This window comes from Anser brachyrhynchus (genome assembly GCF_964034855.1).
Source record: "Anser brachyrhynchus genome assembly, chromosome: 4".
NCBI lineage: Eukaryota > Metazoa > Chordata > Aves > Anseriformes > Anatidae > Anser > Anser brachyrhynchus.
Genome location: NC_137698.1, coordinates 51,268,255 through 51,280,975, shown reverse-complemented (window position 1 = coordinate 51,280,975; position 12,721 = coordinate 51,268,255). Strand labels below are relative to the sequence as shown.

Sequence of the window (12,721 nt, the reverse complement as noted above, 5' to 3'; positions counted from 1 at the left end):
GGCAGCAGACGGGCTGGAGGAGAGCCCCGGGAGCAGGGACGGGTGGGGGTCCCACGGGGGCTCCAGCAGCACCCCGCTGCCAAACCCCTACCAACCTACCGGGGAAGATCGAGCAGCAGCTTACAGCATCCAGCTCTCCCTCTCCCTGCTTCAAAGAGCTTTGCCATCCGTTGTTTTGGCTTATCCTTCCTCCTCCGCAGGGGTCTCAATGAATGCGAAGCAATTCTCATGTCGTCTGGATTTTCTTACTGCAGCATTAACTTTTCCTCTTTAATATTAACATTCCAGAAAGGAAATCTACTCTAATTTATGCCATAAACTCTAAGCTCATTCAAGAAGAACGCTGTCCAAACTACCTTATTATAAGCTTTTATAAACTTATGCATGAAAACATTTTTTTTCCCAAGTTAATATCTACAGCTGACAAGAAAGAAAGCAATACTTTAAGATTCAAAACACTACAAAGATCTAAGAACCATCCCCCAAAAAGCTTAGTGTATAATTAATTCAGTGTTGAGAAAAACATTGCTGTCTTTGTTAGATATCCTTTAGATGCTTGGTCCCACGTGAAAACAACAAAAATAAAAGAACAGAATCACCCATTTAAAAAACTACTAAAAGGAGGCTTTATCTTCTTTCCAATTTTAATTCTTACTGCTCTTTTCTTTGCCACACAAGAAAAAATTATTCAGTGAATACTGTGTGTTTTACAGGTCATTAGAACCAGCTCGGTCACCAGCTCAGGGAAAAGGAGAGCAAGGGTGGCCTTAACTGGGAGCAGTCCTCTCCCCTCAGTACGCTGCAGGTATGAATGGGAAGAGCACAGCAGCAAAGAAAGGAGAAACTGAGGTCTTGCCTTTGCTCCTCCTGACACCTTAATTCCCCATGCAATCATTTGCACCATTCTTTGTACCCTCCCAAAGACCAGAACCCCATCTGCCACCTCCGGTTGCCTGCCACATGCTTTGCAAACTTGTATCAGAAGAAATTCTGTTTTTACCAGTTTAAAAATAAAATTCTTGGACAAGGACTAAAAGAGAATACAGAGGTAGAAAGAAACGAAGCGATTTGATCAAGATCACACAGTGAGTAGACAGCAGACCTGGGACAAGTCCCCTGACCTCCTGCTGCTCCTCTGTGCTGTCTCCTGAGTCCCATGGTACCAGGAGAGCATGGCAGCATCGCATCAGGCAGAAGTGTAAAGACAAAGCTAGAGCAGGGTTTTTTTTCTCTGCTTGTGCTCTAACTTGTAACTTTTACTTGTAAATTAAAGTTGGTCCAAAATAGGAGTGCTACACCTCAAAAGTGAGGAGGATCAGGAGTATGTGCTTTCAACTTCCATTGATTGAGACCCAGTAATAAAATTTCAAAGTCTCACATTAATGTTCTAATTTCTAACCAACTTCCTTCCCCCTCAGCACACCTCTCCTTGCACCTCTCGTTCAGAGACCCAAAGAAAGATTTAGCAAGTGCTGTTTCAAACATCTGGCGTACGGAATGATATTTTCTGAATCACACCCATCAACAAGATCATCTCATTCTGAACTTGTTATTTTCCCCCCAGTACAAATTCAAATGATTAAGCAGCTCCACCTGCTTTGTCAAAAGTGCCTAGGCACCTCAACTGTACTGCCCATCAAATTGCTTTAGGCATAGCAGCCCCAACATGAAACATGTTAGGTTACAGTTTTGTATTTCCATGGAAAAAACGCTTGTTTTAAGAGCCCAGTGGTTCCTTCTCTGCAATAATTGCATATTGCACTAAGTACCTATATATTGTAATTTTAAAAAGTGGTCTTTTTATGAGATTTTAATACCACACTGAATTCTGAAAAGCTTACGAACTCCTGGAGAAAAGGAAACTAAAGTGGAAAAGCAGGCAAGAAGTCTCTACTCAGCAGGTCCTTGAAACATGCATAAACAAATTCAGTACTTGGTTTATTCAGCAGAATATGAGAGCACATCAAAAGCGTTCCTGGGTAATAAAAAAGTATATTAAAAAGAGACCAGGCGTACTTAGTTGCCCACAATTCAGTACCAAGTAACTTCACTTCTTGTTCTCACATCCCACAGACCTGTGGCCAGGATGCAGGAATGTGAACCCTTACTTGCTGCTTCAGGGAACCACGGAGTGTCCAAGCACCTCAGCTCCCGGCATGAGAGATGGGGAAAACAGGACGGTGCAGGCCTCCACCGCAATAAAAGCACTACTGGCAGCAGGATGCTTCCACTGATATTTGATAAATATCCATTGATAAAGTATCGATCCTAAAAATGTAAGATAGGTGTACTAAGGTGTTATAAAATGGACAACGTGGTATTCAAATACAGAGAGCTTGATGTACATCCAAGCAGATGATTTTTAGAAGCCGCTGCATGTATTCTTCAAGTCAGAAGTTCAGCTAAAGTTGTTAGAAAAAAAAATGCCTCCAAAAACACTGTATGGGTTCTCAAAATGCAAAGACCAGCAAGAGAGCTGCAATCTGTGTGATTTTTTTTACTCTACCTCTGCCATTAAGCTTTCACTGCAATTTCTACTTCCATTACGTCTCAGTTGTTTGAAAGGACAGGAACGCTACCATTTTTAAATCAGAAACCAACAGTTCCGAACAAGAGTGGAGGTCTTCAGTTTTATGTCTATAAATGGTTTCACTCTTTACATATATATATATACACGTGGTGCTTATGGACGTGGTTTAGTGGGTAACGTTGGTGGTAGGGGGATGACTGGAACAGATGATCTTGGAGGTTTTTTCCAACTTTAATGATTCTATGATCTGTATATAAAAATTAATAAAATATTTTAACAATTCTCAAACTGCACAACTTTAAACAAATGTTCACAATGGAGTGACAATCTATCAGTGACTACAGTAGGGCAAACAATTACTCCACAAGATTTTTAAGGCTAAGACTAATAAAATTAAGTAATCTAGGTCTAGAAGGAATGAAATTCTTTTCCTCACAAAGAGAACACCTTCAAAGTACTATAACTTCAGCAGCATATGGCATTTACATTTTCATCTAAATCTTTAAAGAAGCCCATTATTTCCTTAGATTTGAGAAAAGAACCCTGCTTTATTTCACCACACCAGCCATAAATTATTCATTAATTCTGTTTGCTAACTCTGTAACTGAGCCCAGATGTTTCTGCTGGAGAGGCATTCCACAAGAAAAGTTAAATATAGCAAGCTGTGCGGAGGGAGCAGACCTCTTTCTCTCCCCACCACAACATGCTCAAATATTAACTTGAAAGAAAATAATGAAAACATTTGAAAAATATTCTGAATATGCAAGTCTGTGAAATGCCACAATATGGGGCCAGTACGATCACAAAGTTTCACGTAAAAGAGCCCCCCTGCATTCCACCTGGGTGCAGCCCACGTTGCTAGTGCTGTCGGTAGGAAAGGTGCTCTCACTTTCACTCACCAGAGTAAACAGAAAATTTACAAGCAGGGGAACGCTCCTTGCCGTGCGTCATTTACAGATATAAATCAAGACTGAAGTTTCCAATTACAAGAAATGCTTCCCAGCCTGCTACCAACACCAATAACTATGCTGAAGGAGAACTGAGAGCATCCTATGGAATTTCTTATAGAATTGACATAGGAACCTAGTGGTGGGAATTTTAAATCCATTTCAGTACTTCAGAAGAACTTCACCTATTCCACGCTAGCAAAGATGATTAACGCTGAAGTTTATAATCCAACACTAGGATGCAGTTCTTGGTAAAGAGAATGGAAGCTCCAACCTTCAGCTACCCATTCAGATGCTGTTTCTAGTACTCTACAGCAACTAGCTTAAGCTGATTTGTAAATGCCTGTTTTAAATTGGAAACTACTCCTACTCACTACATAGTCAGAAAAAAGTGAGTGAGACAGCTTTGAGCAGTACAAAGCCACGTTCTGTTTTGGAGACTATTCTCAGGCACGCAACACTTCAGTTGCAAACAATAATCACAGGAGAGATTTTAAAAGGTCACCCAGTCCCTTCGCCCTGCTTCAAGACAAGATCAATCCTACTTAAATCAATATTTGTCTAACACGTTCTTAAATATTTCCAGCATAACAGATTTTATACGATGATTTACCTGGGAGAAGCTGTTAGAGACTGCTGTGGCAATGACACTACCGCCTTGGAACCAAGTATCAGTTGCTACCATTCAATTTTGCCTCACTTGTAGAGTTGCAGGTGGGCGACTTGTAATCAATTCCTTTGTTCTTTAACCACCTGTGTCCATAGCACATTTTGCAGTAGATGTTAAGTCTAACTGTACTTTCAACAGAGGCATCATTTGCCAGCTAGCAAATAGGTAAATAAACCTTAGCACATATTATTAGCCACCTTAGAACAAAATAAAACTCTGCAGGCTGATACAACAACGTGACTACAGAGAAGACTGAAGTCATAATTTAAGCATGGGAAGGCGTACGAGCACTAGTTCAATGTAGATAATGTTAGGAATAACGGAATGGTGGTGCAGGTCAACAGCCTTAGGGCAATAAATATCTCTTTTTTTTTTTCCCTAGTCCACACTGCCAGAAATCATCTTTATTTCTGGTAGCTAATCAGTTAGCACAAACAACAGCTATCTCAGCATGTCTACAACAGACGACAACCATTTTATTTCTGCCGTGTAGACAGATCTTAAGGACATCTCACTTCAACTTCAGAGATCAGCTGGAAAGCAGCCAACAAAAAGAAAACCAGAACAAATTTTATTAAAGTTAGTCACCTCAGCAGAAACTTACACTTGAGTCCACCTATATGAGGAAATGTTTCCTCTTCAGCTCCCGAGGAAGACAGTTATGCAATGTGAAACTTAGAAACCGGACCCAGTTACAGTCCAGGGAGATGAAAGATGACAAAGGATCCAGAGGCGGCAAGAAAATAAATACCACATGTCAGAAAGTGAAAAGTCCTCTCTAAATGTGTTGCTTTTGGTTTTTTTGGGGGTGGTCATGGGGGAGTGGGGGACCTAGTAGAGTCCAGGTGTGAAGAACCAAAAGAAGTTGAAACAGAAGAACTGGCACTACTTTAGATTACCCATTTTGAAAAACAAAACCAAAGGAACTACTGTTCTACTACATGGAGAGAATATTATAGCAAAATAACTTTTAATCTCCTTTGCACTGCATGAATTTCTGGAGCACTGTTGAACAAGATTGTTCTTATGCAACAAAACCAGCACCTGCTGTATTTCCTGGTTTATGCATAGTAACAGAAGCTGCAGGACAGTTTCAATTTGGACAACTGAAGTTAGAGAGTGAAACATCAAACCTGATGCACATTACAAGCAAAGTCTTAGCTACTAACTACATATAGCAAAGACCAATTCTTCAAAGTCACTGCTTTTAGGTTGTCCTTGTTTAAGTAAAAAACAGGCCCTCATATAGCTATCTGTATACCTCAGTTTGTGGCTAATTCTTTCTCCGTGGGTACTTTGTTTGAAAACAGGGATGAAACCTTAAGTTAACAGGTATTCTAACGAGTTCAGCAAGCAGCTCACTTTATAATTACAAAGATGCTTATGGGAGAAAGCAACCACACTAAAGATCTACCTCCTTGTATGACCTGTTACTTAGGCAGAAAAAGAAACGTCACAAGAATTTCTGGGGTTATTGCAATAATCACAGCAATTTAAACAACTGAAATCTAAAAAAGTCCTGAGAAGCTCCCACATTTGAAAGTCTTACATGGCCCACTCACTTAATGCACACATACATGCTGATTATATTCCAGCAGAATTAGGACCAGATGGGTTGCTGCTGTAAACTTGTTGTTTGTTTTGTTTAAAAGAAAAGACTTGTTCTGTTCCCTTTATTTTCCCCATTAAAAAAAAAAATCAACATCTTAAAAAAAAAAGGAAAGAAAGAAAGAAGAATGTTTACTTTGGTTGTGCTAAGCAGCCAGGTGCTATTATACTGCAAGCTTCGTCTGGAGTCTGCAGAGCGGTAAGTTCCACCATATTAACCATCACATCCGTCTTGTGGCCAGGAAGCTTGGGAAGCACAGAAAGTATCTTCTCTGCAAGACTGTCGCCGTGATGACCAACTGCTCCTGGGAAGGGAAAAAGCCCCCAAAAAGGTCAGGTATGTAAATAGAAGGGAAAAACAAAAACACAAGGAACTGAGAACAAAATAATAACCACATGTTTTGGGGAGAAGGACAGCGGTAGTCATAATATCAAGGCCATATTTAGCTTTTCAAAGTTATTTTCCTAATAAAATTGATTTCTGGAATGGCTGAAGTTTGAAGTATTGATAACATTTCCACAAGATTGATTGAGAAGGCATAAATTATATTTAGCCTTACAGCTATTAGATCGTCACTGCTTTTGCACTTATATATGCAAAATGCTTTACTCTGCATAAGAAAATTTTAAAATGAGATTTGCAATGGTTACTGAAGAAGCTGGCAAACAAAAGAATTAAATATACATGCACACACGCAAACTACACTTTTCTACCTAAACTAATACCGCTGTGCTTAAAAGGGCTGCATGCAAGCTGCATACATAGCTGCACAGATAGGCAGGCATAACATAAACAAATCACCAACAACATGCTACCATCAAGGCCCTCTCTCCTATACAGACTGAGGGCAGCACAGGTGAAACCAACATGAGATGACTAAAAGAAAGGAGGTTGGCATGTTTCTTCGATTCACCTGAATACACACGCTGTTCCTTCTACTCACCAACTCTAAACACAGGCACTACAAGCAACTTGAAAAATGTTAAGCCTGTGAGCCAAGCCCAAGAAAAACATGATGCATGCTGTGGATGAAAGAGTTGGAGAAGGGAAATAGGAACTTCATTGCCTTTAACTCAGGAAGAAGTCCAAGGTATTTGTATTCTGCAAGTTTAGCTATGGCCCACCTGCTACCATCAGACCAGGCTGGACACCAGTGTTGAGCTCAGTATTGTTCTGGCTTTACCCAGAGAAGTAACAGAGACTTCTGAACCCACCTTTGAGGGGCAGTAAAAAGATTTTTAGGCTATGGTCTTCTGCCGATGAGGCACCCTAACCATTCTCACTTCTGATCATTTCCAAAAGCAAGGATGAAAAGGGAAGAGAAGTAAACTCAAGCTGCACGCTGGCAGTGCCTCCAGCTGCGGAAGGCAAGGAAGGCACATGTGTCCAGCATGTGCTGCTAGTGGAATGGGGACACCTGGCCGCTCAGCTGGATGAATTACCAGTTCGTTTCACCAGAGACTGTTGTAGTCAATCAGAACGACAGCAACTTTCCTTTCTACCATCCCCAGGCAGACTCAGACCACTGAACTGCAGATGAGATGAGCCGGGTTGTCTTCGCAGCTCGCTGAGCCATCTGCTCTCCAAAACCCCCAGGTTCCTCTTACGAGGTCAGCCCCTTGTCAGCCACGCTGCACTTATCAGCGCCCGCAAACGTACAGGCATGGAAAGCAGATGGCAATCCTTTAAACCTTCACCCCCCAAAGAAATGGTGACAAGACACCGAACGAAGCTAGCGACACCTCAAATCCAAGTAAACCCACATTCAGTGGAAGTGGTTCCTGTCCTCCCTCCCCATCACTGCGAGGACAGTCAGGAGGGTGCTCAGCAGCTTCTTATGACCACCAGGGCTCGAGGCAGCTGGCAGCTTTAATGCTGCCAACCCGCACACATATCAGGTGTTAAAAGTGGCAAGGAGAGGTTATCTGACCAATGCACCAGAAGTCCACGTGCCTGGCTAACACCCAAGCCCTGAGGATACAGGAAATCTGACAGAGCAAGCTTTTCTAATTTTACTTTGTCTTCTCACCAGAGTGACTAACTGAAACAAGTCACCTTTGATGCGAGCTGCAGCTGGCACAATTGTCAAAGTCAACCAACTGTATCGTGAACTCAAAACCCCCCAAAGCACACAAAAATATTTTCCTAAGCCCACCAGCAGCCCTGTAACACACCATTTATACTCAAATTCTTCGGGTCTCCTGCTGGCTCTACTGTCTGGTAGAGAAAACAAAGAAGCATATTCAAGGTGCAATTGCCTCTCTTTTATGTCACAGGACCAACGTGAGATCTTGGGCTGCAGGAAGCCTTGGAAGTCAGTCGCCAAACACGAGGAGTTCTCCTACAGAGGTGCTGCTCGCTAGCCAATAACTAACGCAGCTAATTTCTGTGGCTCATTAGAAGCCAGGGGCTTTTCCTTCGATCAAAGTTTAAATATGCATCAGTGTGAACCAAAACAGTATGCAAAGCATTTCTTGTCCCTACTATCAAGCCCTCAGAAAACCTGCTGCTTTAACTACCTCACTGAAGATTAGTTTAGGACTGGTGATTTTGGAAAAACGCAAGGACAAAACCATCTCGGTTTTTGTGCTGTTTCAATGCTGCACGCTCACCTGATGCTTTCCCAAGCAAGATGACCACTAGGAAGACTTTACACTGAAGAACTTCAGTGGGAAGTTCCTATGATGCAACTTTCTTGGACAGTGCATCATCTCAGTGAGAACAGGGTTTAAAATATCAGAAAGCAGAAATGTTTACATCTATTCCCTTGAAAGAAGCTGGACACTGGAAGTCACAAAGCTTTGCAACGTTTTGTTGTTTTTTTTAATCCAGCATTTGCTTAAGCTTAGTTCAACAGTGCTGGAAAAGAGCCTGCATGTTCCTGGGAACCACTGTGCAGGCATTCAAGGCAAACTAGAGCATCCTCCTGCCTCAGCAAAACAGAGAACTACACTCTCCTTTGTACAGACAGAGGAACATCAAAGTACTCATTTACTTATCCCACTACTGAATCCTGGAGGGACACACGACAGAATACCACTCATAGCCCCACGGTAGGAGCCCGCAGGCAAGCTCAGCAGCATTACAGTGCTGCCATGAATATACAACAGGTTCCCCATCTCTCACAGCTACTGAACATGGACAAAGAGCAGTAAATTGGGAGCCAAGAAACACCTAAGCATCTGCTTAAGACTCATATATTTCTCAAGTCCCCTGCACTGACCAGGCACCTGCACTTGTCTTTCAATATGCAAAACTCACTCCAGTAGTTTGCTTATCTCCGTGGAGCTACCGCAACACATTTAACATCTGAAGCATTGAAAACCTGTTATGAAAAGTTGTGGGCCTGCTTCACAATAACAGAATCTTTACAAACCACATCACAGCAGAGTCTGCACGCTGACCCACAGTGCCACTTTTACAGCACTTGAATATTTTCAGCTGCCATCAGTCCTCACAGCTGAAGCCTACAACCTCAACTAACCATAACCGTTTTAACATCTGCTGCCTCCTGTGTCAAAACCCCAACCACCTCCTTCATAGAAGGGGGACTACTGTACTTCACAGACCTCAGTATTTATGCTTTCAAGGCCTCACCCTACGCAGCAAGGAAACATAAAACATGTTTTTTGTTTCGTTTAAGACAACAGTAGCATCAATCCACCAACACATCAACTGGGAAGATGCCGTAATCAGAAGCGCGTGAGTAAAACAATCCAAATCAGTAACATGACAGATAGAAGGAAAGAAAAGATACCACTGACAAGTACAAGCCAACAGTCTGAAACAAAAGTAATCAACAAGAGCTATTAATCAGAACCAGGCTTTAACCAGAAAGAGACGGGCCTGCGTTAGCCTTCACTCTTATATTACTCTTCACCCTGCTATTATGCAGTACGGCAATGGAGGCACATCACGGCTCTCATCGACGTGGCTGCTCCCAGGAACTGCACCTACACTTCGCTGATGGGGGCTGAGCTCTGCTCTTTATACCCCTTAAAAGGCTGAACGCACTACAGCCAGCTCGAGGTGTGATGGAAAGCTGCTGCTTGGCTGGTAGCAAGGGCGGTGATCCAGCAAGTTAAACCCGAGCACGCAGCTTTGTATGGCTGTGGGGAAAAGCTCCTGTGATTCTGACCGATACACGTAAAGGTACCTGGGGAAGACTGAAGTGCTGCTGCTGAAGGTACTGAAATACCTCTTCCAGACAAGCTGCAATGACACTCACGTGAGAGGTCTTAATCAAAACTGCATTAACTACACGGTCTGGCAAGCTAGAAAAAACGCTGCATAAAAGGCGTGAATGCTGGCAAGGTGGTGACTGAGAAACATACGAAAGGAACATGGGGTTAGAACATAATGTCACAAGGTAAACATCTAGCGATGCAGGCATCAGAGAAGAAAAATGAAGGGGAATTAAGGTACCAGAGTTAGCTCTGACCTTACTTAACCAGTACAATTTATTAGAGCCCCACTCTAGTTGGAGGATTTATTCTGCTTCTTAAAGCTGAAGTCATGAACTTTAAAACACGCAGGCAAACCGAAGCAGCACTACGCATGCACACAGACCAGGGACAGCACCAGTGGCAAAGTTTTAGACAATTATAATTCAAGCAGTGAAGACGATTCAGAAATAGATGTGCTGCAGGTGCAACATAGTGCCATGCACTTGCTGCAGGTCAAGTGGCAAAACTTTGACCTCAATTAGTTACTACAGATGAGGCAAACAGAACCAGTCCGCACACGCTGCAACATCAGCAGGCCCACAAGCAGTACAACGGAGCAAGCGAATGCAGCTGCTCCTGTATAAATTATTCTGAGCTTCCTGTTTCCTCTGAAACAGGGTTATTCCACAAGTGAGAGCCTGATACAAACTTCTGCCAGGCCACTGGCCCTGCATCTTGCTGGCAAGTCATCTAATCACACTTCCCCTTTCTGCCCTTTTGATATCACATCTTACCAGCTTAAAACACTACCTCGTTCACTAACCTTAGAGGTTGATTACAGAACTAAGTAGCCTCCTTCCAACAGTTTCTCAGTAGACTTACACCACTCCCTGCACGTCTCAATTTTTGCATGAATTGTGCATTGATTAGTAGTATTAAATTTACCATGTTTCATTCTTATGCTTTCACTTCCTGAAGCGTTTTATGAAATGTTCTGTACTGTTTTCACTGAAACGTTTTCCAAGTTAAAGATGCCTGCTACGTGCCATTGCATCACTCAAAAAGTATAATGCACAGCATCCAGTAATATATATTTGTATATATATGAACTCTCTGAGGCATTTAGGTATAGGTCAGTGTACGTGTGTATCTGCTTAGACAGGTATAATGCTGTGGGCGACAAGTATGATACGTTGGCACATGCCTTGCAGCAATCCACAGGGCACAAGCTGAACGCAGCGGAGCATTTCCTTTGCACCTTGGAATGACGCAGGCCTAGCTAAGGTCTCTTATTTGCAGCAAAGCAGAAGGGCCAGAAACAGACCTGCAGAGCCCTCTGCTTCACTCTTGGTTTCCACAACCTGCCGTGGGGCACCAGTGGGTGTGCAACCACCCATGACGGTGCACGTAGGCCACGAGCACTCGTGCAACCACACAGAAGCCTTTTGGTGTGGTGATCCGGGTATGCCAGGATGGCAGCCCTCGCCAGCGCTTGGCCTCCTTACCGGCGAGGTCCAACGTCCTGTCCACGAAGACGACGGAGGCCCTGTTGGTGGCCATCCTCCTCCTGTTCCTGGCCGGGGCGTAGCTCGCCAGCTCGGCGGCGAGCACCCTGCTGAGGCTCCCCACGGCGAAGCTCTCCTCCCGCAGCCCCATGGCGCCGAACAGGGCGTCCAGCTCCCCCACCAGCACCCTCACCGCCGCCCTCAGCTCCGAGGGCAGCGCCCCCAGCCCCAGCTCCCCGGGGCCGCCGTGCCGGGGGCCGCCGGGCGGCGGGACGAGGGCTGCCAAGCCGGGCAGGAGGCCGAGCTCCGCCGTGAGGGGCGCCAGCAGCGGCGGCCCCCGCAGCACCGCCTCGGCGCGGCCGCCGGGGCCCATCCACCGCCGCAGCGCCTCCTCCAGCTCGCCGGGCCCGCCGCCCTCCGCCTCCCCGGCGCACAGCACGGCGCAGCACCGCACGGCGCCCGCACCCAGCACGGCGCGGACGGCGGCGGCGGCGCTGCCCCGCAGCGGCCCGCTCAGCACGAAGACGGCGCGGGGAGACCCCCCCGCCGCCCCCTCGTCGGCGGGCAGCGGCTTAACGGCCAGCGCCCCCGCCGCCAGCAGCTCGCCCGCGCCGCCGCCGCCCCAGTGCAGCGCCTCGGCGGCCGCCGCGTCCAGGAAGACGACGGCCCCGCGCGCCCGGGCGAGCACGGGCTCCCAGGCCTGCCGGCACACCCGCGGCAGCGCCGACATGGCGGCGGGACTGGGGGGGGGGAAGGACCGGCGGCGGCGGCGGCGGCGCTGACAGCCACAACGCCGCGCACGTGCCCGGCCGGCGCCGCGGGTTGACGTGGCGGCCGTGGGCTGGCTGCCCGAAGCGGGGCGGGACCGCGCTACGCCGCCCCTCAGGGCCGGCACTGCTGCGCGGGGCAGGGTGCTTACACCTAATGCAGCTGACAAACGAGACGAGATTAATAAATAATGATAATAAGTTTTTGTGCTACCTGAGCTGCTCTTCACAGAACAGAATCACTAAGTTTATAAAAGACCTCCAAGATCACCTGGTCCAACCACCCCACCACCACCATCACCCACCAAACCATGTCCCTAAGCACCACACCCAACCTTTCCTTGAACACCCCCGGGGACGGTGACCACCACCTCCCTGGGCAACCCGTTCCAATGCCTGACTACTCCTGAGAATAAATGTCTCCTAGTTTCCAACGTAAACCTCCCTGGCACAATTTGAGGCCATTCCCTCTAGCCCTATCACTAGTCATCTGTGAGAAGAGGCTGACCCCCAGCTCCCCACACCTT

The 12,721-nt window shown here is 45.7% G+C and overlaps 1 protein-coding gene across 1 annotated transcript in view; it reads right to left on the bottom strand.

Annotated features, from left to right (window-relative positions):
• Positions 1-12,216, bottom strand: part of SCFD2 (sec1 family domain containing 2) — a 194,675-nt gene extending 182,459 nt beyond the window's left edge. Inside the window, exons 1-2 of the mRNA XM_080589290.1 lie at positions 11,428-12,216; positions 5,892-6,060 (exon numbers count right to left, since the gene is read on the bottom strand). Coding sequence (XP_080445416.1) covers positions 5,892-6,060; positions 11,428-12,157 — 899 coding nt within the window. The 5' untranslated portion in view covers positions 12,158-12,216. The remainder of the gene's footprint in view (positions 1-5,891; positions 6,061-11,427) is intronic.
• Between the last annotated feature and the right edge of the window lie 505 nt (positions 12,217-12,721).